Genomic DNA, 14,764 nt, shown 5'->3' with positions numbered 1-14,764 from the left:
GGACAGGACTTTTCTGTGGTAGCTCCCCATTTGTAGAACGTTCTCCCAGGGAGGCTCAACTGGCAGCTTCATAATATATCCTTTCATGCCAGGCAAAAACTTTTCAAACAGGCTTTTGGCTGATAATACTCTATGACTTTTTAAATGTGTTTGTGGGAGAGGCATTATTGGTCTGTTTTTATTATCAGTTTTGTTTTATTATGTATTCTTCTGTTCTCATTTCATATGTTTGTGTTGTGGACCACCGTGTAATCTTCAGATGAAGGGCAGTATACACCTGTGTCCTTGGGTACACTCTTTGGATCTTAGACTATGTACTTAAAACTAGGGGAATATCAATCTTAGAAATTTCTACATGGTCAATGCTGAATTCCAGCCAAAAGAGTCTATACTGATATGATATGATATGATATGATATGATATGATATGATATGATAGCCAACTTATATCTAAAGGGCAATCACATCAATGATGGAGGAAGCTTGTTTTCTGTTTCTCCAGAGGTAGGATCTGGACCCATAGATTCAAATTATATGAGATGAGTTTCTGCCTGAACATTAGGAAGAACTTTCTGGTAGTAAAAGCCGTTCAACACTGCAATGGACTCTATTGGGAAGTTGTGTACTCTCCTTCACTGGAGGTTTTTTAAATAAAGGTTAGATGACCAGCTGTCAGGGATTTTTAGATCTATGATTCCTGTATTGCAGGGGATTGGAATAGATGACTCTGTGTCACTACCAACTATAATTCTTTGATTCTATGCCAGGCAGGGCTGCCAAGAGGTGGGTACAGAAGGTACTGATTTACAAGACCTGCAGTCAACAGGGGTCCTGGACTCTGAGATTCCATTTAAAAAAGAGGTGCTAGACCTCCCAGAAGGGAAGATATGAAGCAAACATGGAGGCAAATTTCTAAGCGATTTCTGTGAGATGACATGTCAGTCTGGCTGCTCACATCTTTCAGTGATTGTAGTCAACGAGTGAAGTCAGAGCTGTGACTGATTAGTGAGTTGTTTGGACACCAAGCAATAGGAACACCTGTGTTCCTAAAGAACTGTTGCTTTCACCCCCTGCCTCCTTCTGTCTAATTTTCTAGTCCCTGAAGACTCACTCCACAGTTCTAAAGACCTCATTTCCCCATGTGTTCTGGCGTCCTTCCTTTCTTCTTAAGCAACTTTTCTGTGGTTGTTTATCTGAAAATAGGCACTGCCTTGAAGTTAATTTGTGCAAGTTATTTAAACAAATTTTCTTTTTTAAAAAAATGAAAGTCATTAGAAGGAAAAGCAAAACAGGAGAGGAGAAATCACACAGTCTAGGGGAAAGTTACTGTGTAAGCACACTAGAAATATATTGATATATAGGGTTTAATGCAAAATACAGAAGAACAGTCTTAGTTTTATATTAGTTTTACCATAACTAATGATGAATGGAATAGAATTGCAGATTGCAGAAAAGAAGTGCACAAAATGCAGGTCCACTTGTTGTTGGGCAAATTCATTCTTCAGTCTTATAGCTACTTCAGCCCACATTTGAGAACAATGCCATAATAGCTTTAATTATGTAAAGGTAAATTACTTAGGGCAGTAATACAAAGTGATGTGTTCTCTTACTTTTTTTCCTGAAGGGCTAATTAATGTTCAAAAAGTGCTGAAGTTGCAAAAATATCATAATTTAATTGCAATTTGGGTAACGTAGCTGACATTGATGTTGATGATGATGGTGATGGTGACGAAACAGATTTACATTTTGCTTGGTGCAGAAAACTATCTGCCCCTGGGTATAACATTCCCAGCAGCTATTTTTACAAGTGCAGGAAATCCCAAAAAATGGTTGCACTTACCCCAAATTGTTGTTCATTAATCAGGTCCTCTATGCAGTCACACACATAGAACCACACATATACAAGCCACAGATTCTAGATCTCTAAGCAGCCCCAAAGGTGCCTGGGTCCCCTTTTGACTGATGGGTTTTGACCTAGTGGACATGTGCTGATAGGCAGGCTGAGCACCTCTCTCCTCACTACTCAGTTCCTTCCTGACAACCAAGACCCTTTACAGGGACAAAGGCAGAAATCACGTGTGCCATTTGATATTACCACCCCCCCAAAAAAAAAAATAAAAGGTACAGATATGTGCATTCTTTTCTACTTTTTATCCATGTTCATTCCCACATAGGGACAACTGATGACCTAGGCAAAGTCGTGAGTGTTTTCAGGAATAAAAAGCCTGAAAGGCTGCTTTTCACAAAACTGCAGTCAATCTTTGTTCAAACATCCTGGGAATAATGCTTGAGATATAGTTCGCACAGTAGCTTTGCACAGATCTGGAATATGGTCCACTGGAATGTGCCAATATGAGTAGAATCCCATATCTTGATGAAAATAATAATAATAAAATTGAGATGTAGAGGTTCATATCATCATGCTCCATTACACTTTGGAATTCTGACTGTTATATTTTTTGGAATTTCTCTTCGTGAAAGTATCCACTTTAAATTGCCCTTTGGTTTACCGTAGTTGTACATCAGCTGTTCCACCAAAACATGGCAGATGGCATACAAAGCACTAACATAATTTGGTCCAGAATCTCCAGAATGGGCTCCATCTTTGATATCTTGTGGTCTACTAGGGCAAGGACTTGCCAAGATAAATCTAAAACAGAAAGGAGCATAGAACCCATTGTCATTTGTTCTAAAAGTTTAGAGCTAAAATGCCCAGCAGAGTTTGATTCCCCCTTTATTCCATCATAATCTGGCTTTCTTTCCTTTGGACATGAATCTGCTGGGCAATCAACTGTTTTGTTCTGGAAGACAGTCAACTGAGTCATTTTGAGAGCATCTCTAAATCCTCTAAATTCTGGGGTGATCACACAAGACGTTGTGTGATTTTAACTGCCTCAGCTACTTTCAGTTTCCAGTGAAGATTCATTTTGTAATTCCTATTTACCTGGCACAAGGCCGTGTAAACTTGAGAAATAATATAACTCTTTTAAGAAAGAATTCCTGTAACTGCAGAGGAGATGTCAGTAGTACATCGCTATAGAGTGAGTCTTTACTACTCACTTCCCTAATTCCCATTTACTCTTGTTGGCCTATAAGCGTTTTATCTGTGAGTCATCAGAGTGCCTGTCCCTTCATGAAATGTGTGCAGCTCACTGCATTGTTAGTGCAGCTATTCTTTGTAATATGGAAAGACCAGCTGGCTCAGGAAATTCCAAATCAGCATCATCTGTTCAGCCACAGAAATCTTCTAGCAAATAACTGGAGATCTTGTTGATCCAGTCTGCAGATGCACCAAATGCTAGGGTGTTCATCTTTGGCCCTGTTTACTTTGAAGTTTTATCTCTGAAGCAGACAGTATCACTTGTTTTCAGCAAAAGACACTCCTGGGTCTATTTGTCAAATGAACATTTTTGCTTCTCTTTCTTTCACGTTCTTTAAGGTGACATTGCCATGAGTTTTCAGTAGGGTGTCATTAATTGTATGGCACCATCCTTCATCCCATTTGCTACTGTACTGAGAATAAGCCATACTCCAGGGGTGTACATAGGTCAGTAATGGTTTAAACAAATCTCCATACAACATATACTTCCTTCATCAATTATTTCACTGTGTGGCTCTTTCAATTACACACAGTTCTGGGTTATGCGGGCAACTTGTGCTGCAGTTAATCAGTTTAAATTCAGCACTGGGAAACTGAGGCCAATTATTACTGACTTTATTTGGTATGCTATATTTTGAGAATGTTAACTACAACACAGCCACCACTGAGGAGATGCATGTGGCATGTAGTGAATAGATATATTGGGGTACAGTAAATGTAATTATTAAGTGCATTTTGGAATTTCAAGTCAAGCCATCCCTTCCTTTGTGGCATTGGGTGAGAATTTAGTGCCTTCTCTTGCAATCAAGCACCTTCCAAAATTATCCCATCTGCAATTCCTGTAGTCTCTCACCCAGAGATCACAGCTACATTTATTTTCTAGCTTTCTCATATGACTACTTCCTCTAGAATTCTCAATGAACAATCCTCTTTTCCATTTCCACTTTGATTTCCTGTTTATTGTTTTTTGTGCTAGAGGGAGTGATTTGACAAGTAATCCTGCATGGGCCTGTAGCTCAGGTTCAGAGATCTTACCAGCTTTCAATATAGAGTTTAATTTCCAGAAATAACATCTAAAATATGCATTTACCTGTCATGCAGGTGCAACATTTAACTCTACTTTTGCATTTTTATCATTTGCTTTGTCCTAAAATGTGGTATAAGGAGTTTGTGATCTGCTTAATTCTGGGCAGTTTGCACAGATATAGTAATAAAATAAGATTCCCAGCAACTATTTGTTGATTTCTGTGTATCTTGTTTGTGCCGCAGTCAGATTTATTTAGAAGATTTGCACACCATCTCTTAATCAGGTTTCAAAAAGTGGCTTATAACAGGCTACATAAATTAAAACAAAAAACCAGGACCCCTTGTTCCTTAGGCTAACGCAGAGGCCAGCGCTCTTCTGATAGCTAGACACAAGATGATCTTTCACTTCCTGTGATGTTCTTCCTAGGAGAGTGAAGGAGCAGCATCTCATTGGTCTTTGTTTCTTTGGTTGATAAGAGGGCATAATAGTATTCCCTTTGCTTCTGCATTCCCAGTTTCATATTCGTATGTCAGCCATTGTCAAAATAGATTTGTGTATCTGCAGAACTGTGCTCCTTGCTCAGATGATAATACATCCAACTGATATTTTGACACACATCCCGGAATCATAGTGCTGCTTTTGTGGTAAATTATATGTGTATTTCACCCAATAATTTAACTTTCCCAGAAAATGCTGTACTTCTTTGTTTGACTAAAGCAATGGCATCAGTTCAGGACCCTGAACTTTCCTCTTGTTCATTTCAATCCCTTTGGTGGAGAGGAAATCTTCTACAAAAGTCAACTCAGTAATGGCAAGCACACTTTTTATCAATTCAGTTATATATTTTCAGTTCAGGTAATTAGTAATTGAAATAGCTCTTTCATCCTGAATAGTGAATTAATTACACTTTCAGGTGAATTTAGCATTTTGGTGTGTGCTTTTACTGTTTTTTGTTATCCTGCAGATTTTGAGAGTTTTTTACAGAATCAAGACTTGCTCATGAGAAAGAGTCTCTTGTGACATATTGGCTGCATTTACACATTAATGTTAAACAGTGGTTTAGCATTATGAGGAGGAGCTACAGTAAGCAATGAACTCATGTACACACAGGTCCAGCAGTACATCCCCAGGAAATCGTTTGTTAGGTGAATGTTTGCATAACAAGCTGGTGATTTCCATTATTTCTTATGGGAAGATTAATAAATCATGACTTGTCCGATCTCCCTCGTACCCTCCCTCCTTCCCTACCTCCCTCCCTCCCTGGCAAAAGACAAAAAAGTAAGGAAGTGGGCAAACTTCGACTGTTCAGATATCTGAATCAGCTGCTGGTGTAATGAGGTTTGGGTATCATTCTTTGTGTTCAGATAACTGAAATTTCAGATAATGAGCATTCTGATTTATTCCCTTCCCCTGGTGGGGTCTTGAGGGGTTTGGAAGCTTTTGCTTCTGTTTTACATTATCTTAGTGTTGCATCCCAAGCCTAAAATGTGGTAAACTAAATATGGTTTGTTGAAACAAGCCTGCTCCATAACAAATAATTTGAAGTTGGTTTGTTTCTATGATAGTTTGTTTTTTAAAAAAGGTGCATTTATTTATTAAATTTGTACACTGCCTTTCATCCTTAGATCTCAGGGTGGTTAATAGCATAAAAATGCAAAAAACAACAACAAAATACATAATAAATACAAGAACGAAACAATAACCCCGCTCTCCCCAACACCTCCCACAAACACATTTAAAAAGATATAGGGTGGTTGAAGAGAAATGTTTTTGCCTGGCTCCTAAAGGTGTGTGTGTGTGATGTTTTTATTAAAGGTTTCTTGGTTTACGAAAGTATGTGCAATGTCTCTTTTTTCAACTTACATTTTCTACAGATCAGTTTCATTTGTTGAGACATTAGTGTTACATTTAAAGGTGTATAATTAAGGAGCCCTTAATTATAGAGAACAGAGTCAAAAATTAAGCCAGCTCTTAATACAGTTGTCATGTATTGGATTATAATAAATAATTGATATTTAAATGGGTCTTTTCTTCAGCTTAAATTCTTCAAACTACTGTAAGCACTGAATGTTGATATCATTCATGGGATCAAGTACCGTGCAAGAATTTGAACTTTTCCTCCACCAGTTACTGTTGTAAAAAGTTTGTTCCAGCCTTGATAAGGCACTATGTTCATGTGTGGCCCTAGGACAATCACCCTCTCATTCTAATCTATCTCAAAGGTGTGTTTTGAGGATAAAATGGGGAGGGTGTCATAGGAGCCAACTCCTAGGGGCTGAGGTCCCTTCAGCCTCCCCTAAAGTATTTGAGGGGGCTATCCCCCTCCCCCAAGCGGATGGGCACTACCATTCAAATGGTGTGTGCTGTGTATTTTTATCAATTATGTGGGGTGGGGCTTACCTGCCCCCCCATATTTTATTCACATTGGCCCCCTTGCAGGGCATGTACTCCACCCTGCACTTGTTGGGTGAAAGGTGGGGTGAACATGTAATAATTAACAAGTACCATACATATTATCTGTTTCCTCTCTTTCTGTGCCAACAAACAAAGATAGATTTTATTCATCTTATTTCCTACACAGTTTTCGCCAATGCTATAGACATTTCTATACAGCAATCTCTCCCCTACCCATTCCCGCAGTGTCGCAAAACACTTCAGGCCTTAAATTCTGCTAGGGGCCACCAGAGTGATATTTCAAACCTGTTTTTACTTTCATATTTTAGCCTTGGGAGAAGTGCATAATAGTTGAGTGCCCTTCTTAGCATATGCCAAGTGAATTTCCTGTTGCAGCGAGAATAATCAGACTATGCACATCAAGGCTCAGGGTGCACTTTTGGGAGTACTTCAGATCTAACATGTTTCTTTCTATTTTAAATTTAATTTTATTCTGTAAGTAAATCTATATGAATAAACTGAAAGCTCTTTTCTATAGTGATGAGATTTGGAAGCAGGTAGCAGTATTGTAAAAGGCTTGTACCCTAGAATACCTTGAAATTAGGTACTGAATCCACCTTACCATTACAGAAAACTATGAAGCAAGAAAGAAACTCTAGTTGCAAAAGTAAACAGAAGTGTTTCACACATTTCCTATGGGGGGTTGCAGAAAAGAATATATCAGTGTTGTGTTTATTCAAGCTTCAAAATATGAACATATTGTTATACTTAAAACAAAAATAAATGTTTTTAACCTCCAGGTGAACCTTTCAAGTTCATAAGGCTGTCACTGCAAGTAATTAATGAAAATATAAAGGAATGGTTTAACTTGATGAACACTGACTTTTTTGCAAGTATATAGCACAACATGGTCACATTAAATAGATTATCCATCATCTCTGCCTATGACAAAATGGGTTTGGTCAGGAAGAGTGAAGATGCTTTAGCACACATGATGGCACTTTGTTTGAAAGGGTATGCAAGACATTCCAGTCAGGGACATAAAAGGTCATAATATTTGTGGAATCTGAAAACAGTCCTAAATGCAATGACTGATGGGTGCGCTTCCATGAAATAATTGGCTTAAGTCCATAGTCAAGAAAATATTGCTATGTAAGCTGAAGGGTTGTGACTGGAAACAGCAGCTATTCATTCCAAACATCAACAAATAAATTCTGCCTCGCTGATAAACACAGTCTTAATATGCTTAGAATTATTGTACTTAAGTTAAACTGTAGGGAGAACTGAGATATGTCTAGAAGCTTTCAATTTTATCTAAAAATAATCAGTGTGGATTCCTAAGATAGCAATTGTCTTGATGATGGTTGAATCAAGTAATCAACTTCTACCTTCAAATCACCCGATAATATTAGTTTTAGTTTCCTACCAATTTGCAGATACCAAACTGATATTGATATAATTGTGAGACCTAGAAAGTAATTGAGGATGGCAGAAATCCTTCTCAATGGAATTATATTTGGTACTAAATGTGTCATAATGGCCACGTTTGGATGCTTAATCAAGGCTTTATAAGCAATAATGATACCCAGCCTTATTTTCCTGGTTTGTTAGCTCAGGCATAGTTCCTTAGTTCAGGTGTAAAATGGAATGCTGGATTAACGCAAGCCAAAAAGTTCACACTGCTGGATAATGGGAACAGTGTAGGGATGAGAGTGTAGCCAGATCATTCATGCATGGCTTTATTAAAACATTGTTTACAAAGTCCTGGATGATTATCCAAACATGGCAAATGTCCATCTTCCCACCCATTGTCTTGCCCTTTCCCTTTCAACTTTTATTTTAATGAATTTTTTTAAAAAAAGATTCTGTAGAAATAATCCATTAATCACAGAGACCTATCTCATTTAGGCTTGTAATTTATTTTCTGCAAGGTTTCAGATCTTGCACAATTTCTTTTGTGATTCTGAATAAAATTTATCTGCTTTTTATTATGCACTAGGCACAAGGGAGCAGGTGCACATGAAGAAATAACCAGACTGAAACCGTGTATGGGATAAACAAATGCACAACAAGCCTACAGGAACATTAGGGTTTGGCAAGGCATGAACAGTGGGGGGAGACAACAGAGGTCACCACCACCCTTTTAAGGTTCAAATGCAGATCAGGAAAGATACACTCTTCCATCAGGTCTGTTTCCAGGCCCTACCCAGCAAGATTTTGAAATCTGATTTTCACATCATTACTAGAATTCAATTTTTATAATTCCTTCCAAGTTTGAAAATTCATTTGAATAGTTTGTGAAAATGTGATTGCATTCTAACTAATAGCCACGCAGGAATTACCTAGTGGCCTATAGCTAAAAGAAACTTTTGACAAAATTTCACAGGGAACCGAACACTCAAGTCAGAAGTCAGGCAAACAAGGCACCATTAATATTCTTCAGATTTCTAATTAAAGTACCTATTGGTAACTTTTGGACAACCTGATCCCAAACAGTCATGGAAAAGAACAGGGATTAGGGAAGCTGTGGCTTCTTGGATTTTGTCAGACACCAAACTCTCATCAGCCCTGTGTTTAGACATAAAGTCCAACAACATCTGGATGGCCACAAGTCCACCTCTTCTGGTATGGAAACTTGTGCCATGGCAGCTGCAGAATGACCAGCATCATATGCTATACAAGTGGGGCAGATGTCACCTGACTAACGTGCTTTCAAAAATGCCTAGCATGATCTTTTCTACACTATGATCCCAGGGAGGCATTGCCACTCCACCAGACTTTAATATTCCAGGCAACAATCTGCTAGCAACTGCACCATCATCTCCTTTAATGTCACCCTCTAGGAGCCTGTTGTTTGATGCATGCAGTACCATGCAGAGACTTCTTCTAAGTGCTACTGCAACAAAACCAATTACTGCTAGGTGGATGTAACTACCAAACTGTAGACCGTAAAATTGCAGAGATATGGTAAGTGATTTCTTTTGAAATAGCGACCTGTTAGCATATGTCAGCACATAAAATCAACAGAATATTGTAAACCTTGTAGCTGGTGATTTTGCTAGTAATAAGGAAATAGTCATACCAGTAATAAGCAACTGTGTGCCATTTGAGATATACCATTTGTAGTGCTATAACTGTTCTTTGTTCTGATGATTTTGGCAGCAAAATTGTAGCGGACCACCCACACTAGCTGTCACATGTTGCTGCTTTCCCCACTGCCCATACCAATGGTGGGATGGGTTCAGACTGAGAAAAAATCTGTGCCTGTAATCAGACCCCTTCCTTTACCTTGTGCCTGAAACCAATGTAAGAGTTATGAGACTGACAGACCTCTTGCATCCACACCTGATGTTCTGGAATTCTGTTTGTGAGGGAGATTAGGCAGTAGGAACTCTCTGAGTTTTTGGTCTTGACTATGGACAACCTCCTGTCAAAAAAGGCCAAGTACAAAGCTAAAGTGGCTTAAATCCCACACCATGAACAGTACCTAGAATGCATGGAACTGCACAAAACACCACACAATGGTGTTCCACACAATGAAAAGATTGCAGAAGAATTCCAGATCTTTCACAAATGTCAGAAATTTTGCTGCAGAAGAAAAAGTGGTTTGATGACTGCTGTGCTTTGGAATAGTGATGAAATATCGCTGCCATGTGGAAGCATGTAGAAAAATAAAGATAAAAGCCCCACCAGTTATAACGCTACAAACGGTATATCTGGCAGGGCCAGAAATGTTGAAGATGTTTAGAAAATATAGAAAACCAATTCTCCACTAATGTTAAAATAAGAGCAGAAGTAACTGTTAGTAGTATGTTAGAATTAACTTACCTGTAATTATATTGGGCTTTGGTGGCATGATGAATTCATATACAGCTGGTTCTGAATATCCCAGTCTGTTGGTCGCAGTAATTTGCACTTCATAGACCATTGTCCACTGCAACGGTTCTAGAATAATTTGGTCTTTATTACCTTGAAACTTTTTCACTTCCCATTGGTCTTCCTTATCTTTCTGTAAAAATGCAAAGAACAGTCTAAATTGTGATGAATTTAGTCCTTAAACTGAGTACAGTTGAAAGCAAGTCCCAAACTACAACATCAGTCATCTAATATATGACTGTACTTTCCTATTAAGCATATAAAAAGCAACTGACCAGGAGCTGCTGGTATGGAGAAGTGGTGTTGTGCTGTCCCCTTTCAGACACTAGTTACTGCTACTTGCTGAGACAGTGTAGGAGTTACGTAGGGTTTGGCTAGGCTCTGTGGATGTACTTGTAGGAGTTTTGGATTGACTGCACTGATGCACCCACACAACTACCCTGCACCTTCTATAAGCGGTAGCAACTCTGCAATGACTTTGCTGTTGGGAGGGCTCAGCACTGCCCCTCCATACTGCATGTTACTGGTATAGCCCTGGAAAGCCTCCTTTTCTGGAAGCTACCTTACTTGAAAGTGAGGGTTGGAGGGAGAAGCAGCAGCCCTAGCCGGAGAAGGGATGGGGAGAGGATTTCACACTATATTGGGCAACCTTTTGGTCTGCATCCCCAAGCCTTTCAATCCATGCACAGAGGTTCATCTTTCTCCTTGTGCAAAACCAGTTCTCCTTCCCATTTTTAGGTTGTGTGTGGGTGGCTTTTGAGGTTGCCTACAAAACAGGAACCCTTTTCTCATATCTGTCTGACATCTGGCAAGTCTAATTTCTTGTTCAATTCCAAATAGATGGAAAAAGCAGAAGATACAGATAGTATAATAGCAGCTGGTCTTCCAATGAAAACAGTTGGAAACAAATGAAATAATAATGAGAAGAACTAATGAATAACAAAACATATGAGGTTTTAGTAACAAAAATGAATGTAATAATTAAACAAACAAATTCTTGCCCATCCTTATAATCTAGAGTTCACTGGTACAACACTCTGAGGAAATATAAAGTACAGAAAGGCTTGGGGAAAGTAGTAACAGTTATTTCCTCTGTAGTAAACCACTACTATGGCACAGCATTACTCTCAACAAAGCATTTAAAGCAATAGCTTCTTTCTAAAGTAGCAATATATTGGATGAAATTATATTTATTGTGTGTGTGTGTGTGTGAGAGAGAGAGAGAGAGAGAGAGAGAGAGAGAGAGATCTGGGAAACAGTTATAACTGTCATAAAACAAAAGCAGACTGGAGCTCCTCAGGGCCTCTGCTTCATAAAAGACAGTTAAGCCTTTTCTTGATCTAGTTGCCTATAGGTAGCAGCAGGTAGCAGTGAGAAGAAAAGTCTTATACTTCCCCCACTTACTTATATCTATTAGGAGAAAGAAATTTGATTTTGCACCCGTATTAATGAGAAAATACCTTAATCACACTTACAAAAAAGTATGTGAACCAAAACACAGCTATCCTTCAAAACCAGGATTTCCCTGAATTTTGTGATGTTCTCCAACCAAATAAATAAAGGTAAAGGACCCCTGGACAGTTAAGTCCAGTCAAAGGCGACTATGGGGCGAAGTGCTCATCTTGCTTCAGGCCAAGGGAGCCTGCGTTTGTCCTAGGACAGGCATGGCCAAACTTGGCCCTCCAGCTGTTTTGGGACTACAACTCCCATCATTCCTAGCCAACAGGACCAGTGGTCAGGGATGAAGGGAACTGTAGTCCCAAAACAGCTGGAGGGTCGTTTGGCCATGCCTGTCTTAGGAAGTGGGTGGCACTGTGGTCTAAACCACTGAGCCTCTTGGGCTTGCTGATTGGAAGGTCGGCAGTTTGAATCCGTGCAATGGGGTGAGCTCCTGTTGCTCTGTCCCAGCTTCTGCCAACCTAGCAGTTTTAAAGCAAATTGATGCAAGTAAATAGGTACTGCTGTGGCAGAAAGATGAATGATGCTTCTGTGTGCTCTGGCTTCCATCCCGGTGTTCCATTGCACCAGAAGCGGTTTAGTCATGCTAGGCACATGACCTGGAAAGCTAACTGTGGACCAACGCTGGCACTCTTGGCCTGAAGCGAGATAAGTGCTGAACCCCACAGTCACCTTTGAGTGGGGTCCTTTACCTTTACCTCCAACCAAATAATGTATACAAAGCACATGTATTGGATAAAGTGTGCATGAAGTGCATATATTAGAAAATGTAAGATACAAAAATGCATCATAGTAGGGAAAGCTGCACAAAAATGCGCATATCCATTGAAACTGCATACAAAAATGTGGATATTAAGAGAAATTCACAACTTTTCATGAAGGTTTTTAAATACATGAATAAATCACAACTTCCTGCAGAAATGTGGGACACTGAATTTAAGATTGGAAACTGAGATAAACTGAAAATTACAGATTAATCTACCCTTATATAACATATGTATCTGTAAGAAAGAAATTCAAATGAATTTATTAGAACGGAAAGAATGTCAATTAAGGTCAACTACAATTAAAACATACTTTTCACTGTAAAAAAGCCCATTTTTAATGAGAAACTAGTGTCACAATTTTCTTTCAAGAGCAATTAATGTAAGCTGGAAAATACATTATTAAATAAAATCATTTGAATACCACAGGAAAACATCATCAAGCAAGGGTTGGACTACATGGCCTACAAGATATCCTCCATCTTAGTTCATTTATTCATGTTTTATGGAAATGCTCCCATGTTTAAAACTTTTGGAATTGAGAATTTTCCATTATAGCTGCAATTACAAGCCAACCCGTTTTTCCAAATCCTGCCTTAACTCTATTATCTTTGGACATAGAGTTAGATTCCACCCTGCACCATAGAGAACTAGTAGGCTTCTTACTGCCCGCAGCACACTTAGTGATAGCTCAACAATGGAAGAACCAGACAGAAATACCCCTGAACATTTGGGGAAATAATGTATTGCATATAGCAATGTGGGAGTGTCTCACTAGACCAGGCATAGGCAAACTCGTCCCTCCAGATGTTTTGGGACTACAACTCCCATCATCCCTGACCACAGGACTACAACTCCCATCATCCCTGACCACAGGTCCTGTTAGCTAGGGATGATGAGAGTCCCAAAACATCTGGAGTGCCAAGTTTGCCTATGGCTGCACTAGACACAGGACAGCAATTAAAGACATCAAGAAAAGAGACACCTTTCAAGAAACGTGGACCCATTACTTTAACTATTTTAATTTGTTTAACAACCAATAAAAAATGTGTGTGTGTGTGTGTTTAAAGTGTGCATAGGATTGCAGCATACACATCCTTTCAACACACTAGTAACTGCCCCAATGTGAAATCTGCAATGGAAGTCTGAGGTTCTTGCTTGTAGATACTGTTGAAACATATTCCAGGGGGGAAGTTTTATAAATTTGCTGCAACAAGAATAAAAAAGAACCTTGTGGCAACTTTAGCAAAAACAGTCTGGGGAAAGACCTTGTGTGCTTGTAGCTTTATTTTAAAAGTTCAAAAGAAAAATCCTAACATAAGCATATTCTTGAAATTAATAAAATACTTACACTTCTGTATTTTACAATATATTCCAAAATAGGTGCTCCTCCATCATCTTGCTTTGTTATGCTAAGTTTAAAGCTTTTCCCACTGCCTGGTTGTCCATGAATAGCTGGAGGGCTTGGCTCACCTAAAATACAAGATGAAAAGAGATATGCAATAATTCTATGATGTAATTGTTGCATTTAATTTATATGTGTATTTTTAGGTTGCTCTCATGTTATTTTACAGATGTGAGTTGATCTAAATCAAATGAAGAAAATGCACAATTTTATTGGGAAGCTGGTCTTAAGCACCACTTACAGATATCACTGAAACAGTAATTTCACATAAGGGAGTATTTACAATTAATGAAAACATTGTGTTATATTTTGTTTGAAAAATATAACTTTAACAACATATCTTTCCAAAGGTTGACTGGGTTACAAGAAGATCACCCAGGGTACAATCCATTCCTGAATCTTACATGGGTAAAATTCCATGTGTAGGGAGGTAAACCATTGCAGGATCTGTCTCGCCACTGCTGGCTGACTCATGGCTATGGCTGCATTAGCATTATCTACGCACCATACAGCAAATCACACAATGCTCTCCTTCTAAAATCTCTGGCCTGTGAGTTACCAAGCTCTGTTTATGCAATTTATTACAAAAACACAGACTAGAAAGCAACCATATATTTTCTGTTGCAGGACAGGTTGAAGAAATTGAAGCAGTGGAAAAAGGGACAGCTTGCTTGTACAAGCTGTTGCACAGCTAAGCCAATTGTACTTTTAATGCCTTGAGAGGAGAGAGATGTAAATTAG

The 14,764-nt window shown here is 38.8% G+C and overlaps 1 protein-coding gene across 3 annotated transcripts in view; it reads right to left on the bottom strand.

The window, feature by feature from the left end:
• The window catches only part of NCAM2 (neural cell adhesion molecule 2), a 204,613-nt gene that overhangs the window by 29,851 nt on the left and 159,998 nt on the right, over window positions 1-14,764 (bottom strand). For all 3 annotated transcript variants that reach the window (XR_014219210.1, XR_014219211.1, XM_082220742.1), the window contains exons 14-15: window positions 13,970-14,091; window positions 10,349-10,529 (exon numbers count right to left, since the gene is read on the bottom strand). Coding sequence is in view for 1 of the 3 variants with exons in the window: in XM_082220742.1 (XP_082076868.1) it covers window positions 10,349-10,529; window positions 13,970-14,091 (303 nt within the window). In the remaining 2 variants the exon portion in view is untranslated. The remainder of the gene's footprint in view (window positions 1-10,348; window positions 10,530-13,969; window positions 14,092-14,764) is intronic.

The sequence above is a fragment of the Podarcis vaucheri genome (assembly GCF_965113315.1).
Source record: "Podarcis vaucheri genome assembly, chromosome: 4".
Lineage (NCBI taxonomy): Eukaryota > Metazoa > Chordata > Lepidosauria > Squamata > Lacertidae > Podarcis > Podarcis vaucheri.
Note: the sequence above shows the minus strand (reverse complement) of the source record. Positions and strands in the feature narration are given on the sequence as shown.